Genomic DNA, 17,549 nt, shown 5'->3' on the forward strand with positions numbered 1-17,549 from the left:
GCATCAGCCCAGCCTCTTCCTCTGACTCTGGACACTGAGAGCCCTACTCTTCTTGCATGAGAGCCGGCAGTCAGAAAATGCAGTCTTGAGGACACCCGCAGCACGATGTCAGCCCATAGCACAGAGATGTAGGTTGGGCCCCAGGGCCACCCGGGACCTGCACCATGACCTTGAGACATGGCTGCTTCCTCCCATGGAAACAGGGACACTCCAATCCTAGAGGTGGTAGTGAAGCTTCTGGCACCTGCACACAGTAGGAGCTCAATAAACACCTACTGCTCAACCAGGAAAATGAAGCACAACATTCATTTCTGAAAAATATTTATTAAAAAACTAAAATGAATGTGGCAAAAAAACAAAAACAAAACAACCATACAACCAACACATACCTATAAATAGCAAGCATAAGACCCGGTGGTACCACTTTCCAACCGCAGACCTAGTCTTTCAACCAGCTAGTCTAGGAAGGAGGCAGAGGGAAGCCGTGTGTGTGTGTGTGTGTGTGTGTGTGTGAGAGAGAGAGAGAGAGAGAGAAGGGGAGGGGGAGGGAGGGTCATTTGCACTAGTGGTAAGCGGAAAGTGAGAACTACCAACGGCAATGACCTGCTTTCCTCCAGGATGCCCAACCTGGGGTCAGGAGGGGACTCCTGTGGCCTGTCCTGGCTTTAATTGGCGATGGGGGCTGAAACAGTAAAAAGACAGGCAGCATCAGGAGAGGGCAACCTTAAAGCACCTTTAAAATATGGACCCTTCTGTGATTCGAGCCAGTAATTCTCAAACTTAATTGTTGAAAAGAACCACCCGGGGAGACTGAGAGCTCAGGGACCTCCAAACCTGCATTTCTAGGACAGTCCTCCCAGGGATCCCGGGATTCCACCTAGATTGGTCAGTCCTCCGGGTTGAGAGATGCTGTTGAAATGTGAAAATGCATTAAGACATTTCCTGTCCCCTAAAAGCACAAGGGGTCTGCTGACCATCCCCCAGCTCTGGTCAGCACGGGGGACCAATGCAGGGAGGCAGGCGGGAGGCAGCCGCCCATCCTAACCCAGCCTCCAGGGCCCTGAGCAACCTGTCAAGTATTCAGGAAGTAAGTACAATTTAACAAGAGAGTTGGTTTTAGGGGGCAGGACAGCCTCCACTGGCTGCCAGGCAGCCCGTTCACCCAGTGGGATGAGCTGGTCGGGCCCGGTGGGAAGGCGCAGCTCCAAGTGAAGCGGGGTGATTGTGGGTCCTGACCTGTGAAGACACAGCGAATAAAACATCTATAAAAACTTTATTAAACACAGCGCACGCTGCCAGCGGCCTCAGCGGCTGTGGGGCTCACGGTGCTTCACGGACAGCACGTCGAGATAGTCACATTGATTCCCAGGTTCCCATTATCCGCAAAGAGATGTGCGATGGCTGTGTCGAAGACCAGGCAATCGCTGTTCACGATGGCCGCGGCCACGCCGTCGTGGATGGACCGGGGCGTGGCCTCCCAGGTCAGTCTCCGCCGGTTGCCGTTTAGCTCCAGCCGGTAGGCGAAGTTCTCGGCCTGCTTGCGGGTGCCAATGAGCAGCACGATGGCGAAGAACTGCTGGTGGCCCTCGTACTTCTCCTGCTTCTCCAGCACCAGCATGAAGTGGTGGCCGAAGCAGGACTGCATCATCACCCAGTCCACCGCCCCCGGCAGGTTGATGTCCGTGGCCAGGAAGACAATGTCCTCCCCCTGCAGGGTGGTGATGCTCTTGTGGGCGTGCATGAGGTGGGACATCACGGCTTCCAGCGACCCCTGCCACTTGCAGGAAGCTCCGGGACACGGGCAGGAGTAGGGACGGTATTCACAGATGTCCTCGTGTTCCGGCTTCTCCGTGTGGTGCAGGGTCAGGGAGCAGCCCGTGGTGGCATACTGCAGAGACGGAGAGAAGCACACAGGTCACTACACCTTCTTCAGCATCTGCTGGCACAACCCCGAGCCCTTGCCCCACTCGGGCTTCCTTCCTTGCCTGCACTCCTGTCTCAACTGCGGGGTTGGCATGAGTGCATACAGGAGGCCACAGATTCGGTTCCCATATGTCACCAACAGTGTCAAGCACGAGGGCCTTTCCTGAGCCAGGAATGTCCTGCTCCCCAGGCCCACCCCCATTCCAATGCTACTAAAAGATGAGAATTAATGTTCTTTTACTACAGTGAACACATTGAGAAGCCAACCTGGCTTTCCTCTTATTGTTTGTGAATCTGTTGTTTGTTTTTATATCAAGGATTGAGCCCGGGGGTGCTTAACCACTGAGCCCCAGCCCCAGCCCTTTTATTATTTACTGAGAGACAGGGTCTCGTGACGTTGCGTAGGACCTCACTAAGGTGCCGAGGCTGGCATTGAACTTGTGTTCGTCCTGCCTCAGCCTCCTGCTCTGCTGGGATCACAGGGCACCACTGCGCCAGGCTTCACCCCACCCCCACCCCACCAGGATTGCTTTGGGGGGAGCATTGGCATTAGACTAGTTTTCACATAATGACACATTATTTCTGTGACTCCCTCTATCCCTTCCTGGCTTGAACTGGTGACCGGCAGGTGGGCCACGCGGAAGGCTGCCCTCTGGGCACTGCAGGCCTGACCAGGCTAGGGCAGAGGAAGGTGGAGACCCTCCACACCTCGCCTTCCTATCTGCACCCTTCCCCAGGGCACTCTGTCCCTTCTCTTTGGGTGGAAAGAAAGCCCAGCTGAACGCTCCTTGGATATCACAGAAGACGGCTCATTGCAGGGTCCCAGCCAGGGGCTGCCTACTGCCCAGCCAGCCTGCCCAGGGCCAAGGGCCATCATCTCTATGAGGGGCAGGGCAGCACCCGCAACAGGCCCTGAGAGCGGGGATCGAGGAGCTGACTGTCACCGCTGTCCTGGGACCTCACAGGGTGGAAGGAGAGCAACTCCTCCCTCGCACTCGGGTGACATTTCCAGGAAATAAGTCACCCCATCCTAGGAAGACCTCTCTGAAGGGAATTATACTTCTGCTCCCAACCTTCCCAGGAACGACAAAGCAACTCCTAGACACCAGAGGAGAGTCAGCCTGCAAGAGACACTGCAGAGGACTGTCCTGTTGTCATACAAGAAAGAAGAAGCCAGAGTCACCCTGCAGGTGAGCCCAGGGCCTGGCCTCAGACCTCGGGGTAGAGCGCAGGTGAAGGTGAGGAGCCTGGCTGCTGCCCAGGGACACGACGGCCGACACCAAGCAGGGGAAGAGCCAGGCCATCTTCTAAGATGCTGTGTCTGATTGCTAACAGAGCAGCACCCTCCTGTGTCAGCCTCTCCCTACCCGGTGTTACCAAGTGGCCCCTTACAAACTGGGAGTAGGTCAAATTCAAAGCTTTGTGGTTTGAACGTTGTCACCAGAAACAAGGAGGTTCTGAGCCCTGTCTCTGTGCAGGAGGCCAAGCTACAACCCCCGAGAGGGCAGGCGCGAAGCCCACAGTCCCACTGCTGGGTGTCCAGTCTCCTCAACCAGCAAAGAGGATTCCAGAAGACAGCCAGCTCCTTCCGCCCACCACTACCTCCCCATTACCTCACACAGATTATAGCCTTCAACAGGGACCGGCAGAAAGAACCCGCTGTTACCCGCTTTGCTGATAGGGTCTGCTTGTTCATGTTTTGGAACCATAAACTAATTTTAAAAGCCTGGATATAAATTAAAAAAAAAAAAAAAAACAGAAGGAGAAACAAATTTACCCATGTATATTTACACACTCTGTTACTAACTTTGTAAAGCTCAAAAAAAAAAAAAAAAACAAGTCCCTGTTAACTGTGTTTTTAAACCTGGGGCGTGGCTGGGAGTCCAGAGTTCTTGGATGTCCCTGTGTGAGAGGCAGGCGAGGCCCTTCTGTCCAGAGCCTGGCGTGGCTCGTGGCTCGGGCTGAAAAAGGCCCTCAGTATTTGGATGAAAGACGTGTCAGCATGGGCTGTTGATCACAGCTACCCAGGAATAACCCAGGAGTGAGAGGGACTCTGCCGGGGGCACCCAGAAATTCCCCCAGGCCTCCCCCACTCCACGTTAGGGTCTCACCATTCGCCACAGATATTGACCCCTGGTGATGGTTTCAGAACTTTCCCCACCCAAGCAGGAGTATTTACATTCTGAATTATGGTTTTGCCTTAAAAGTTGCACATTCAACTATTCTTTGAACCCAAATATAGACAGCAGGGGACCTCCCCTAATGACACAAATAGAGAAAGCATTACCTTGCATTTGTGAGGACAATGACCCTATGAAAAAAGACCTTGCTACAGCACTCTTCTCTTAGACAAACATACTTCTAAAGGCCTGTGCTTACTCTGCTGTTTCTAAACAAGCAGACCTTTAATCCATTTCTCCTCTCCATGGGGGGGGGGGCGTGTCTCAGGACCCCGGGGGCCACTTTAATGACAACTGGATTAGAGCTGTTGTCTCAAAGGGAAGCCCTAACCTGCACACTCACAAGGGCCATGTTTCTGACTGAGGCTTGGAGCCACGCTGGAACCCAGTCTAGAGCATGCAGGATCCCCTCCACTGGGGCGCCCACCCAGGGATCATAGAGGAGTTGAGGGGCCTGTGGATTCTCTGAGTCTGCATGTAAAACTGCCTAGGTGCCTCTGAGCAGTCAGCCCAAATCTCCTGGGGCCCTGGCCTGGGGTTTGTATTTTCTTGAAAAGCTTCAAGGATTTCTGAGGGTTGCCAGGGCTCTGAACCTCTATGGCATGCAGTGGGAATAAGCTGTGGATCCTCCAATAGTGGTATTTCCAGTAGGAAAGGACCATATGCTGCAAGAATAAAGAATTCAAAGACAGTTGTCCCCCTTTATCTGCAGTTTTGCTTTCTGTGGATTTGTTACTTGCAGTCAGTTGTCCAAAATTATTAAATGGAAAAGTTCCAGAAATATACAACTCATAAGTTTAAATTGTGCACATTTCTGAGCAGCATAATGAAATATAGCATGATCATGCCATCATTCAGGGTATCCATGCTGTATATACTATCCGCCCAACACTGTCAGGCTTAGTGATCCAGGATCACTTGAAGCAGATAATCTTCCTCCTGATGTATTTTCAGAAGATCAAAAGTAGCCTAATGGGGTTGGGGTTGTGGCTCAGCGGTAGAGCGCCCACCTAGCACATGTGAGGACCTGGGTTTGATCCTCAGCACCACATAAAAATAAATAAATAAAATAAATGTATTGTGTCCAACTACAACTAAAAAAATAAATATTAAAAAAACAGCCTAATGTAAAGTCACAACCTCTCTGCCATTCACCTCACTTTATCTAAAGTACTGTATCGTCTGATATCACTACAAGAAGGGTGAGAACAGCATAGTAGGCTACATTCACATATTTTTTGACAGTATATTGCTATAACTGTTCTATTTGATATTTAATTATCAATCTTCCACTATACCTAATTGATAATTGAATTTTATTATGGGTATGTATATACAGGATAAGACAGAAGTGCAGAAACCTCATGACACTACCTCCCCAGCCTCCCCTAGGGGTATGGGACGTGTTCCTAGAGGATAAGCGGGGGAAGACAGTACATCACAAATACTGTCCAACACAGGAAGACTGAGCAGGGCAGGCGGCGGGCTGAATCAGGCAGGATGGGTGAGGAGGGCAGTAAGGAACATGTAGCTGTGGACAAAGAGAATGGAGCGGTCCTACCTAGTTCTGGGCAGGGGGACAAAGCTTGAGGCAGAGGCAGGTCAGGCTGGACACACAGCTGGTTCATTTAGGTTTCTCTCTGATAGCACCATGGGTGCACTGTGGGATGGGACGGTTTGCAGCATCCCTGGTCTCTATCCGTTAGATGCCAGTAGCAACTGCCCTCTGCCCCTCAGCTGTGGCAACCAGGAGTGTCCCCAGGCGTGGCTCTATGTCCCTAGTGGGCAAGCCTGCCCCAGCTGAGAACCACCGATTTCACTGAGAACACTGATCTCTTCTGATGAACAACAATACCTGGCTTCTGAGAAGCCCCCTTCACCGCTTCAGGAGGGGCCCATGCCAGAAACCAGGTTGGGCTGGTCACCACTGACCAACAGGCACCCCAGGGCCCCTGGGGAATGCCAGCCCTGGCTGCAGAGCAGGATTGCTTCCCAAGCAAGGAGGTGGCTAGGGAGCAGGTTCTGCCTGTTTTTCAGACGAGACATAGGAGGCTCAAGAATGTGGTCACTTGTGGTCATACGGGGAGCATAGCCCAGCATGCCCACGCTCGTCCAGTGCGCCTCCTCCGAACACACCAGCTTGGGAGTCAAAGAAGCAACATTTTGGGAAAAAGGAACAGAACCAATGTGCATCTGCCTTTACCTTCTGCCCGGACCAGCACACACCCAACCTGGGGCCCACAGATGTGCTGCTCCTGGGTCTGCAGGACAGGAGCCCTGGGAGCTGCAGGGTGGGAGCCCCAGGCCCTCTAGCCTTCTCCTGCATCTGGCAAGAAAGTCCCTCCTCCCTCCCCCATGCTGGGTAGGGCTTGCCCCACCTCAAGAGGGGCCAGAGGCCTCCTGCCCTTGGGCTTAGGAGGGCTTCCTCTGGGAGCCCTTTCCTCGCTGTGCCTCTCGTTACCGAGAGAAAGTAACTGGGTTGCAGAGGGCTGTGTGTCCTGGGACACATCACAGCTAGAATGAGCTCTCTCCCTAGGGAACCGGCACTTGTTCCCCTGGGGAAGGGGCTGGTTTTAAGTAAAGCTCCCAAAAGAGAAAAAAGAAAAGGAAGAAAAGGAAGATGGATGGATCAGGAAGGGCGAGAGAGCAAGGAGGAGAGGCTCAAAGAATCAGCAACGCCACTGAACCCACACTGTCTCCAGAGATGTCCCGGCTGCAGTGGCTCCAAGGCCCTGGGCAGCATCCTGCCAGGGAATGGCACTACATGACCTGGGGCCTCATTTAAGTCTCTTCAGGGGGCAGTAGTTCCATGCTCTTCCTGGGCATGGGGCCTGCAGGTCCTGTTCAACCTGGAGTGTGGGGAGGGCTTGTCTCTTCACACACAAATACACATAATGAGGCCCTTCGGAACAGTCGGCATGGGCACCTGTTATTTATCTAATAAACAGTCACAGCACATTTGTTTATGAAATGAGCAAAAAGCAACGTGGCCCTTCTTAGCTGGAGTAAAGGTCATGGTGCTGAGGGCGCAGGACAAGTCATTCAGTGACTCAGATTCCGTGCAGTTCAGGAACAACTGGCTGAACTCCAACAGCCAACACTCCATCATGAGGTGCCAGCTCCGGAGCGTCTCTGGGGACTGTGAGGTAACCACCTGCTCACCTCCTAGGAAACAGCTGAAGGATCAGCAAACCTGCCAGGGCCTCAAAAGAGAATGTGTTTTTCTCCGACAAGAAAACAAAACCAAAAAACCAAAACACAATTGATATTTTGTTGCTGATGCCCATAAACTTTTGAATTAAATCCAAGAAATGACCTTGGACGAGGCAAAAGCAAACAGAGCTTCCCTCTGATCTAAATAAGCAGTAATGACCACAAAAAGGCACATCAGTGTCTGAATGCAATGCATGACCCTGGCCTAGGAAGCCAATGGCACGAAAGGACGCACTAAAGGAAGTAACTGGGCTGAAATGGGACGTGACTGTGGATCAGACAATCAAGTGTGTACTCTGTGTCAATTTCCCAATTTTGATAACTGCTATAATTACATAAGAAAATGTCCTTGTTTTTAGGAGAAAAACAGGGAAGGATTTAGGGGCAAAAGGGCAGGATGCTTGTAATTTACACCCAAATGGTTTGAAAATATGTGTATGAGCAGAGAGCCCACAGACGATAAAGCTAAGGCAGCAAAAAGGAAATAACTTGTGAATCTGGATAAAGGCTATTTGGGAATCTTTGGTACTATTATTGCCACTTTCCTGTAAGTCTGCAATCATATCAAAGTAAAAATGTACCAGAGAATTCAGGGACTAAGTCAGCAATTTGTACTTCATGGGATAGAGGTCTGTTGGTTCAATGAATTCAGCTTTCCCATCTTTTTTAGTTTTTAAAGAGAAAATATACATTTAACTACACGTCCATGTGTAAATGCAACCAGTTAACAGTTTTTCTTTTGCTAGAGGTTCTCTGGGGTTCATTTTGGAAATCGAAACAGCTTTGCAGTGAAGACACACATTGTTACAATAAGCAACCCTTTTTTGGTCCTCGTAGAGCACAGGCATTGCCACTGTCCTGGGATCCTGCCAAGGGGCTGTAGGCAATTGGCCAGTCTGTGGCCTGGGCAGGTCCTTTGGTAACAGTTTCACTTCCTGCCACCCCTCGTATCCCAAGGCAAATTCCGGCTCCATTCTGTCCTCATCTGATCCGTGAGCTCTGGGGGTCAAATGGAGCATTAGGGGGGTGAACCCAGAAATGAAAGTGGGGGTGTGAACGGAGGGTGGACGGGAGGCTGGGCTCCTCATGGTTCACTTATCACGTGTGACCAGCAGGGAGCAGGGGAGCCTGGTGGGGCCTCCATCTTCTCCACTTCCTGCAGACGCATGCAGCTGGGTGGCTGCTAACCGGTTGGGACTCACATTATCACGTTAAACTTACAGCTAGAAAGCCAAGCTAGAGCTTCTGTGGCTGAGAATGTCCACCTGCCTCTTGCTATCGTGGGTTTTCCTCCCATTGTTTATGGATCTATTAATTTTGCTTAGATTCGGTGTGACTTACAGACGGATTGCTTCTTGCCCACCCAATATTTGTTGATACATGAACACTATGTTTATCTGATGATGACAAAGTGTTCACCATGTTAAACCTCCTTTATTAAGTCTCACTCTAGAACTTAGCATTTAAAAAATCCAATATACCGTGGGGTGTGGAGAAGACTGCTTACTTTTTATTTAGATTTCAGACACAACGGGTTTGTCCGTCCCCCCTCAATAAAGGGGCTTCACGTTTTATTGACATGGCCTCTTGTTGTTTACAGCTCTTCTGAAACCTTACAGGGACCAGGGACACCAGCACTGCTCTTCTCTTGATGGCTCTGTGCTCCTCAGCTTTCTGCAGAGCCATGAGAACCCAGGAAAAGCCATGATCAGAACCCAGTATCCTCTGTGACCCTGAGCCCCCCTCTGTAGCTCACCCTTGACTCCTATGAACAGTGGAAGACCCGTGGCCTCAGGTCAGCCAGTCTGACCTGGGCAACAGGAGAAAGTCAAACCTCTCGAGTGACTTGATTGTGATTCTGGGCCTGCTGCTGTCTGCAGCCTCCCACCTAGGACCCCAGCATATCTTCATCTCACTCACTGTGAAGTCCTCACCTCCACTCCGAGGCCACGCGGGGAGATGCCTATCTACCTGTGGCACAGCAACGGTTTTACAGATAATAGTAGGAGAGGACGATATTACTCAGCACCAGGACTGCAAAAAGCATCACCCTGCAGTGGTGAGAGTCACGTACTGATAACTCAGAATTTTCTTCTTGGGAAAGTAATCAAATTAAAATATTGGGCTCAAAAATTTACCCAAGAACATCGACGTCCCAGGAGCAGCAGACAACCTTCTTACTGAAGGGGGTGTTGGTGGAAGGCCTGGGTCTGACAACTATCACAGACACTGGAGAACACCTTGTCACGGGGGCAGGGTGCCTGTGGTCTCACAGAGACTCTCAGGATGGCAGGGGTTTATTTTTAATCTTTGCAACTGTAAACAAAAGTTGACTTTTGACCATGCATGCTTCTCATTTGACCACAGCCAGAGTCAGCAACACCCACACGTTGTCTTGGGAAACCAGTTTTGTGAGGTCCCTTCTGAGAGCACGCTCCAGCAAAGGATAGGAATGGCTGGGATCAAGGGCTTTCTGCTGAGCCGCGAGAACCCTGCCCACCCCACATGCCAGGCTCCCACCCGCATGGTCGCTTAACTGCCCTGACACGCCTTCCAACAGCGCCCTTCCTCTGCAGTCCTTCCTTCTTGACAGAGCAGTAAATTCCCCAGAAGACTTCAATGGTAGGGTTGTCACATTTGCAAATAAAATGACAAGATGTCCAGCATCTGCCAGGCAATGTCTGGGATATGCTTGTTCCTCCCCATTTATGTGTGGCTTATTTGGAACTCAAATTTAACCAGCACTCTTGTGTTTTACCTGGCAACACTTAAAATAAGAGGGCCCTTCTGATACCATAGCCAGCTGTCCCTGCAAAGCCACCACCTGAGTCTGGAACAGAAAGGTGAGTGGGCAGCAGGTGAGTGGGCAGTAGGAAAGGCTTGAAGCAGAAAAGACATTGTAAGCCAGGTACAGTGGCCACACTTGTAATCCCAGCCGCTCTGGAGGCTGAGGCAGGAGGATCAGGAGTTCAAAGCAAGCCTCAGCAACTTAGTGAGGCCCTAAGCAAGTCAGTGAGACCCTGTCTTTAAATCAAATATAAAATAGGGCTGGGAATGTAGCTCAGTGGTTAAGGTCCTCGGGTTCAATCCCCAATGCAAGGCACACAACATCCCACAGCAACGGCTGGCACCACCACTTCAGAGAGACCTCCAGGCACTTCTGTTTCTTCCCTCTGAAAAAGTTCTGCTGCCCCATTGGCACATCTGCTGCCACCTCAGGCACAAAGTTTTGGGAGGACAAGGCAGCTGAGCAGAAGCACTAGCTGGCGAGGCACATGGGCCGCCGGGCTTCCCAGGCAGGGGTGGGTTTGGTTAAAAGGTGGTGGGGCTGGGTATAGCTCAGGGCACGGCACTTGCTCAGTATACACGAGGCCCTGGGTTCCATATCCAGCTCCAGGGAAAGATATATGGGTAACCAGCAGTCCCCGATTCTGGCCTGAGGACAATGCCAGCAGTGGGGGGCTGGGAAGCCACCTGCACTCCCCAGAACCATAAAGAAACCCACTTTACTCCCCAGAGCGCAGGTTCTGCATGTGCCCTGCAGGTCCACCCTAATTCCAGGAATTTGTCCTTAGGAAATGTTTATTTTCTTGTGCACAATGATTCTGTTATTGTGGAACTTTTTTTCTCGATCACAGTAAAAAAAAAAAATAGAATGACTTATGTGACCTCAAATGTACCTTGATTAAATAATTCTGGTGCCGTTATGGAATTCTGGAATTACAGCATCACATAACCATTAGACACGGCCTTACAGATTTTCTATCACTGTAGAACAGCAGTCACAATGTATAAGATGAAAAAAGCAGGTTATGAAACAACAGTACATTAGTAGTCTTCATTTTACTGCTTTTTGTTATTGTTTGTTGGGAAAACTTCACTGACATACAAGTTTGCAGGACATATGTGAAGTGCTATAGTGGGTTTTTTTTTTCTTGACAGGGGAGGGCAGTTATAAGGAATTTTAAGTTTACATTACTTTCTATATATCCTACATTTAAAAATAATGTCATGACTTTAAAAAGCACATGCTATAATGTGTGAAATAAAATATACAGAGTATAATACATGCATTTTTAAAACCTGGTTAATCAAACCAGGCTTTCCCTTTTAGGAGTATTAAAGAAATGAGGTACAGTCTTGACGGCAACCATCCAACGCCAGGGGACAACCTACCTAGCTCTGTGGAAGCCCTTGAGGATGAGGAGGAGGGACAGGAAGTTCCGGGGGCAGAAATAAGAAATGAGCCTGGGCCTGACCTCAGGCGTTGGCCACTCTCCCCGGAGGAGCTTCTAACTGCGCATGTGCACTGAATGCCAGGGCTGTGCCGGGCACTCTGCAAGGCTTCCACCACACTGGTCCTCACAACAATCCTATCGCAACCCCATTTTACCAGTGAGGCACCGAGGCTGAGAGGCCACCAGATAGCTTGAGGGGCTGGACCAGAAGGCAGGAGCAGGACCTGTAAGCAGGGCACCAGTGACCAAGATACCACCTCTGTTGAGTGAAAGTTTGAAAGAGTACGTCTCTACAAGGCAGAGAAACTTGGGCCCCACAGATGCTACAGTCTAAGGAATCATGACGTAAAATGTTCACCAAACTGGGAATGAGGGGATTGCAGTTTCGTGGTTTTCAAGGAATAGAGAAAGACCCGGGCATCTGGGGTGACGGTGACGAAATCCTGCTGGAGTTTGCAGTGTCTCTCCTGAGCCATGGAAAGTACACACTGAGCATAAAGCCATCTTTGATCAAGAAAACGTCCTTATTTTCCCTTTTCTGGAACCACAGTCTGTGTGTGTGACCAGGCCCTGCACAAGCCACCAGCAACACACGTGGCTCTGAAGACTGGCTTTCAGCGTAGCCAGTGTGCACCTACTGTGTGGTCCTTTCAAGGAGTGAGGACCTTGCGGGTTTTAATAAGAAATGCTATTTATTATAAATTTTGTCAGAGGCACAAATGTGTCCCTTAAGCTGCTGGCCCTGAGGTTTTCACTACAGTCACATAGTGCTTTCTAGGGGCTTTTAAAAAGGGCTCTGGTGCAGAAGCAGGGAGCACCTAACACACACTCAGGCTGGCACTTTCCAGGCCAGACTGGCTAGTCAGACGTTTTGGTTCCTCTCCATCCTGCTTGTAGGAAGGATCAACTGTAATGCAAATTCACTCCAGCTCCAGGTCATGGAGACCTGTGAAGTCTCTGGCCCATGATGTGTTGATGTGTCGAGTTACATTTTAGTATGATACATAATATTCTTGTGCTTCTGTTCTCAATTTTGAATGCCACATTGCCAGTTTTGCTCTTTAAAACCTTGAACCTTGGTGCTAATGTGGCTCCTCGTCTTGACAGCACATTCTATGCTCTTACGGGCAACCTGTCAATTTCAAGCAGCAGTGAGGGCCGCAGAGCCAGTCTCCTAAGTGGCCGTGCCTTTGGGGGGCTTCTGAGGTTAAGAAGAGATCTTGGAGACTGTTTTGACTCACCGCTATCTCCTCAGACTTTGAGGTGATCACCCATCACCTCACCAGTACCCTAACTCCACCCTCCCTCCTGTGATCAGGGAGGCCGAGGCCCTGGACAGCACTTCTGATCTGGCCTCAGAGCACCCAGCGCCAGGTGGGATCACCCTTCTTTACCACAATGAAGGAACGGCTCAGGCTCAGGCTCAGGCAGCCCGTGACTGGACAAAATCAGACAAAGCCAGGACCTCGAGAAGCCAGCTCCTGTCTGCTGTCTGGGACCCTTATTAGATTCCAGAACTTTAGAGTGAGAAAGAACCTTGATATCATCATTTAGCTCTTCTCCTAAAGACCCATGGGTGCAAAAAATAAACTGGCTGTCTAAAGTCAAACATCCAGTCACCAAGACAACAGCTGAAGACTCTGGATGGCCAAGTCGAACATTCTCTTGGCAAGGAAGGAAAAGAGAAAACAAGAAATAAAATCCCAATTTTCAGTTCCAAAGTTCACGTATGATAAGAATCGGAGGAGAAGCTGTAGACTCAGTGAATGCTTTCTAGAAGACCAATGGGAGCTTGTTCTAGGCAGCTGGAATTTGGCCTGCAGACATGGTTAGTTTGGGCAGCAATGGCAGGCAGGTGCTGGCTCTACCTGTGGATTTGGCCCATGCTGGTAAAAAAATTTAAAAATATTTAACATAAGAGTTCAGATTTCTGGGATTTTGGTGAAAAATTATTAAAAATTATAAAGGTCTGGCATGGTTCCATTTGCATCCCCAGGTGAAGGAGGGCTGCCTTCTCGGTGGGAGTTTCTGTGATGAGGTCTTACTGTGTTGACCAGACGGTTTGGAACTTGTGGGCTTGATTGATCTCCAGTGATCTCGCCTCAACCTAGGGTTATCCTCCTTGGAGGGCACAAATTCTCTGGCTCCCCACCACCTGCACTGCTCCTTGAGGTCCCCTGCCCTGAGGCCATGTGTCACATACCTCTCCCGGGCATACCCTTTCCCTTCCGGCACTCTCAATTGCTCTCTACTGGACCAGTGTTGGCCCTCACTGAGGGCCTGGAATCATTCAGCCAGGTTGAGTGACCCTGCATGGCTTTTTTTTTTTTTTTTTTAAACAATATCACCACAATCTAACTACAGGGCAGAGTTGTCTGGCTGAGGCGTCCATATTCAATTCATACTTTGAAGACATGCTACCAGAAACCTTTAAAGAGGACAGAGAAACAGTGGAAAAGACGCGTGGGGAGGCACGTGGGCTGGGGTGTGTAGAGAAGCCCAGGCCCATGGCGGGAGGCACGGCGGACGGTGGAGCATGCTGAGCTATCGGCAGACACGTCGCCCTTCACTTTCCTACACCCACACCCACAGAGGGGGAGCTTCCTATGGAATGGGTTGTCAACACTCTTAGTCACAGAGTGCACTGTGGCCACCCAGGGGGAAGCTGGCTGACAGACACCCTTTTTGAAAAGCGGAGACCAGCTAACAAGGCAGGTGGCACCCTGTCTCAAAGGTGTGGCCACACTTGAGCCTTTAATTAAGTGGCCCCACACCTAGGTATTTGGCAACACGTCCATTTTTTGGCCATCGGAAGCACAACCAGCAGGGAACTGTGTTGGACCAGGCCGTCAGAGGCCTCTCTGGGGATCTCATCCACCAGATAGTTTTGTTACTACTATCAACCTGGAGTTGTGATTTGGACACTTGGGGTGTAAATTCAGATTCAAAATTTCTATTCAGTAAGGAGTAAAGTGCATTCCTGTGTGGGGAGACCAGCAGGGTTCACCACAGGGCCAGTGGCTCATGTGTGACATGACAAGTCAGTCCACCTAAGCACTCTGCAGGCATGAGTCTTCTCACGTGGGAGAAAAAAAAGCAAACTCATGAAAGCTGCCACATGCAAAGTAGCTGGCCCATGGAAGGTGCCTAGAGGCTGCCCTTAGCTCCCCTCTCTCCATGGATTGCTGGCCACACTTAGAAGTCCAGCAGTCAGGTATCTCCTTTAATAGTGAGGAAAGCAAGGACCCCAGAGGGGGTCTTTCAGGCAAACTGGGGCAAAACCATGCAGTTTTGGAGACCTGGGCTCTGCTACTTTACCCAACACTGGTAAAGGTGGGTAAATGGAATAAACTGGCTCCTAAGGGAAATTTCAAGTGCAGGTGGGGATAGTGACAAGGCAGTCCCTAGGATTTCCAGGAGCTTGGCACTGCAGGCTGAAGGGTTTTCAGTTTGACACAGACCTTCATCCTTTCCTGGCCCACCCTTGCCAAAGCACGTCTCTTGGCTCCTTGCTGGGCCTATTATACACTCAGAGTTGGCTTCTCCATACTAACTGAGAGCTGCCCTGCTAACCAGAGGTGAGGCATGCACACTTCACCTTCACAAATCTCACACATCTGCACCCACGAGATGGACCCCAAGGTCCATTCTAAGCATGGCTCCTGGTCTGTAGATGACAAGATGACCCTTTAAAGTTTCAGCTGGCAAAGTTGAAGCTGTGCCCAGCTGCATTCTTACAAAGACTTGCAAGATCACTGCCGTGTACACAGGACTCTCCCTGATTCCAAAGAGAACACTTTTCAAGAACGTTTTAGGACAGAAGACGTGCTTCCCAGGAACCAGAGCCTAGGCACTCCCAGTGCAGCTCCACACTCCACAGGGCTCGACCGTTCCCCTCCCTTGCTCTTACGAGATTGGAATGCTGGGGGGTGCCAAGTGCTCACCTGGGAACGGTAGAAGGCCATTTCTTCCAGGTAAGCAGTATAGGAGGAGGGCTTGAAAGCAGAGGAATTCACTACGGTTGTCTGAAACCCCGCAGTCCAAACATGGATTCAAACCCTTATTTGAATATTCTATTTTAAACCTGGTTAGTGGCAGGGCAGAAGACGGAATTAATTCACTCATTGTACTAACTTAAGTCTCAGGCCTGAATTCTCTGGTGAATTATTTTTAATTTAAAAACAGGCTCTTGCCCTATTTAAAAAAAAAAAAAAAAAAGGCAGCACTGAGGAGAAACACAAGAGGCTAAATGGCTCCAAAGGCAGAAGTCACTTGTACAAGAGAAACTCATGTGTCTCCATGACAGTCTTTCTACCTCCAGGTTCAGGAAGTGACCTCTGCAGTGCAGCTGTGTTCTAAGGAGGCAAGAGACAGGTCAGTCTGTGCCACTGCTCCTGAGGAATTCTAAGTTGCAGATGGAGGTAAACAGATGTTACAATATAATCACATAATGTAATCACATAATGTAATATTAGGCCACCATTTAAAATACGACGAGGTTCCACTAGGTTTGATATAGAAGAAAATATATCAATTTAAAAAGCAAGTTGCACAAGGTATTTTTGGAGGAAAACTTATGTCTATGTACGGGTATAAAAAACCTTCAGACACACTGACATCCACCATCTATATTTAGCCTCAAGGGTGCAATGTACACAGGGCTCTAAGAGTCTGTGGAGACACACTTAACAGTGACAGGGAGGAGCAGGAGATTTTTAGTCTTCTCACTGTACTTTTCTTGTCTTTGGGGTCTTCATTTCTCACAAGGGCACTGGTAATAGGTGACAATTTAAACTAAAGAATAAAGTGACTGGCTTTAGAGAATGCTAAGGGTGGCTCCTGTGTGTTCCTGTTAAATGCCTGTGCTGACCCTCTGTGCTGACCCCCTGGGGACAAACAGGAGGCCTTGGAAGGCCTAGGACAGGGAAAGGCGTGGCTGGCAGGGTTCTCTCTTTGCTGGAGGAAAACAGGCTCCAGGCACCCCACCACCACCACCACATTTTTTTAAAGCTACACTCCCTAGAGCTCCCACGTGTCCGGGTGCGCAGACAGTGGAAGCAGGATCCAGGAGGAACCCACTACCAGCTGAGCGCCGGAGAAGGGTGAACCGAGCCGGCCCATCTCCCTTCTCAACCAGCTTCCCAGCGTAGAGCCAGCCCCGTGGAGCACATCCTGGCACAGATCTGCGGAGGTCGCAGGCTCTGGGCTGGGGGAGCTGCGCTGTGTTCCAACAACCAGCTAGAGCCAATTAATCTGGGGTCAGTGCTCAGACAAATGTCAATCCAGAGCAACTCCCCAAGTGGACAGGTGGTCACAGGGAGGGTGGACAAAGTGTAAACAGTTTTGGTCTTGTTTTTAAACGAGAGATACCATTCACCTCTTAGGGCCTAAGAGAGGGCTGGAGGACGGAGTTTCGGAAGATTGCCGGGCAGAAGTGCTCGGGCTGTCCCTGGGCTTACCTTGCAGGGAAACAGGACTGCCGAGGCCACTTTCTCCATAGCCAGATTCCTGATGCTGGGCGTCAGCGCGCCCCTGCACGTCGGGCAGCAGCTCAACTTCTGGCGGCATTGGTTACACACCAGGTGCCCGGCCTGGCACTGCAGGATGGGGGGCAGGACATAGTCAAAGCAGACCGGACACTCGAAGAGCGAGGTCAGCTCGTGGTGCTGCGGGGACACCGGGCCGGCCCCGCCGCCGCCGCCAGGGCCTGAGATCACCGCTGCCGCGGCGGGCACCGCGGACGAGCCGGGGCCCGCAGCCGAGATGGTGGCGGCGGCTGGGGGCGCAGCCGGGGACTGAGCGTGCTGGGTCTGCGGCGGCGGCGGCGGCTTGCTGCAGGGTTTGTTAGCGCTGGGTCCGGTGGAGGACGGGCGGCTCATCGCGCTCCGAACCAACCATGGAACTGCGGGCGCCTGCCTGCCGCGGGGCCGCCCGGGTCAAGGCGGTGCGCGCCCCGCGGGCGCGGGCTCCGGGGCAAGCGCCACCGCGCCCAGCC

General features: G+C 50.8%; 1 protein-coding gene across 1 annotated transcript; it reads right to left on the reverse strand.

Annotated features, from left to right (window-relative positions):
- Nucleotides 1-312: 312 nt before the first annotated feature.
- On the reverse strand, nt 313-17,543 carry Siah2 (siah E3 ubiquitin protein ligase 2). Its single transcript, XM_015486903.2, has 2 exons — nt 17,014-17,543; nt 313-1,888 (listed from the first exon to the last, which is right to left on the reverse strand). The coding sequence occupies exons 1-2, from the start codon at nt 17,431-17,433 to the stop codon at nt 1,331-1,333; spliced, it is 978 nt and encodes a 325-aa protein (XP_015342389.1). The 5' UTR covers nt 17,434-17,543; the 3' UTR covers nt 313-1,330.
- Nucleotides 17,544-17,549: the final 6 nt, after the last annotated feature.

This window comes from Marmota marmota, unplaced genomic scaffold (genome assembly GCF_001458135.2).
Source record: "Marmota marmota marmota unplaced genomic scaffold, marMar, whole genome shotgun sequence".
Classification (NCBI taxonomy): Eukaryota; Metazoa; Chordata; class Mammalia; order Rodentia; family Sciuridae; genus Marmota; species Marmota marmota.

Coding starts and splice junctions, on each gene's coding strand:
- Siah2 (XM_015486903.2), bottom strand. CDS start 17,433: ATGAGCCGCCCGTCCTCCACCGGACCCAGCGCTAACAAACCCTGCAGC. Junction 1,889..17,013: donor CAGTCCTGTTTCCCTGCAAG/GTAAGCCCAGGG, acceptor CCGTCTCTGCAG/TATGCCACCACGGGCTGCTC.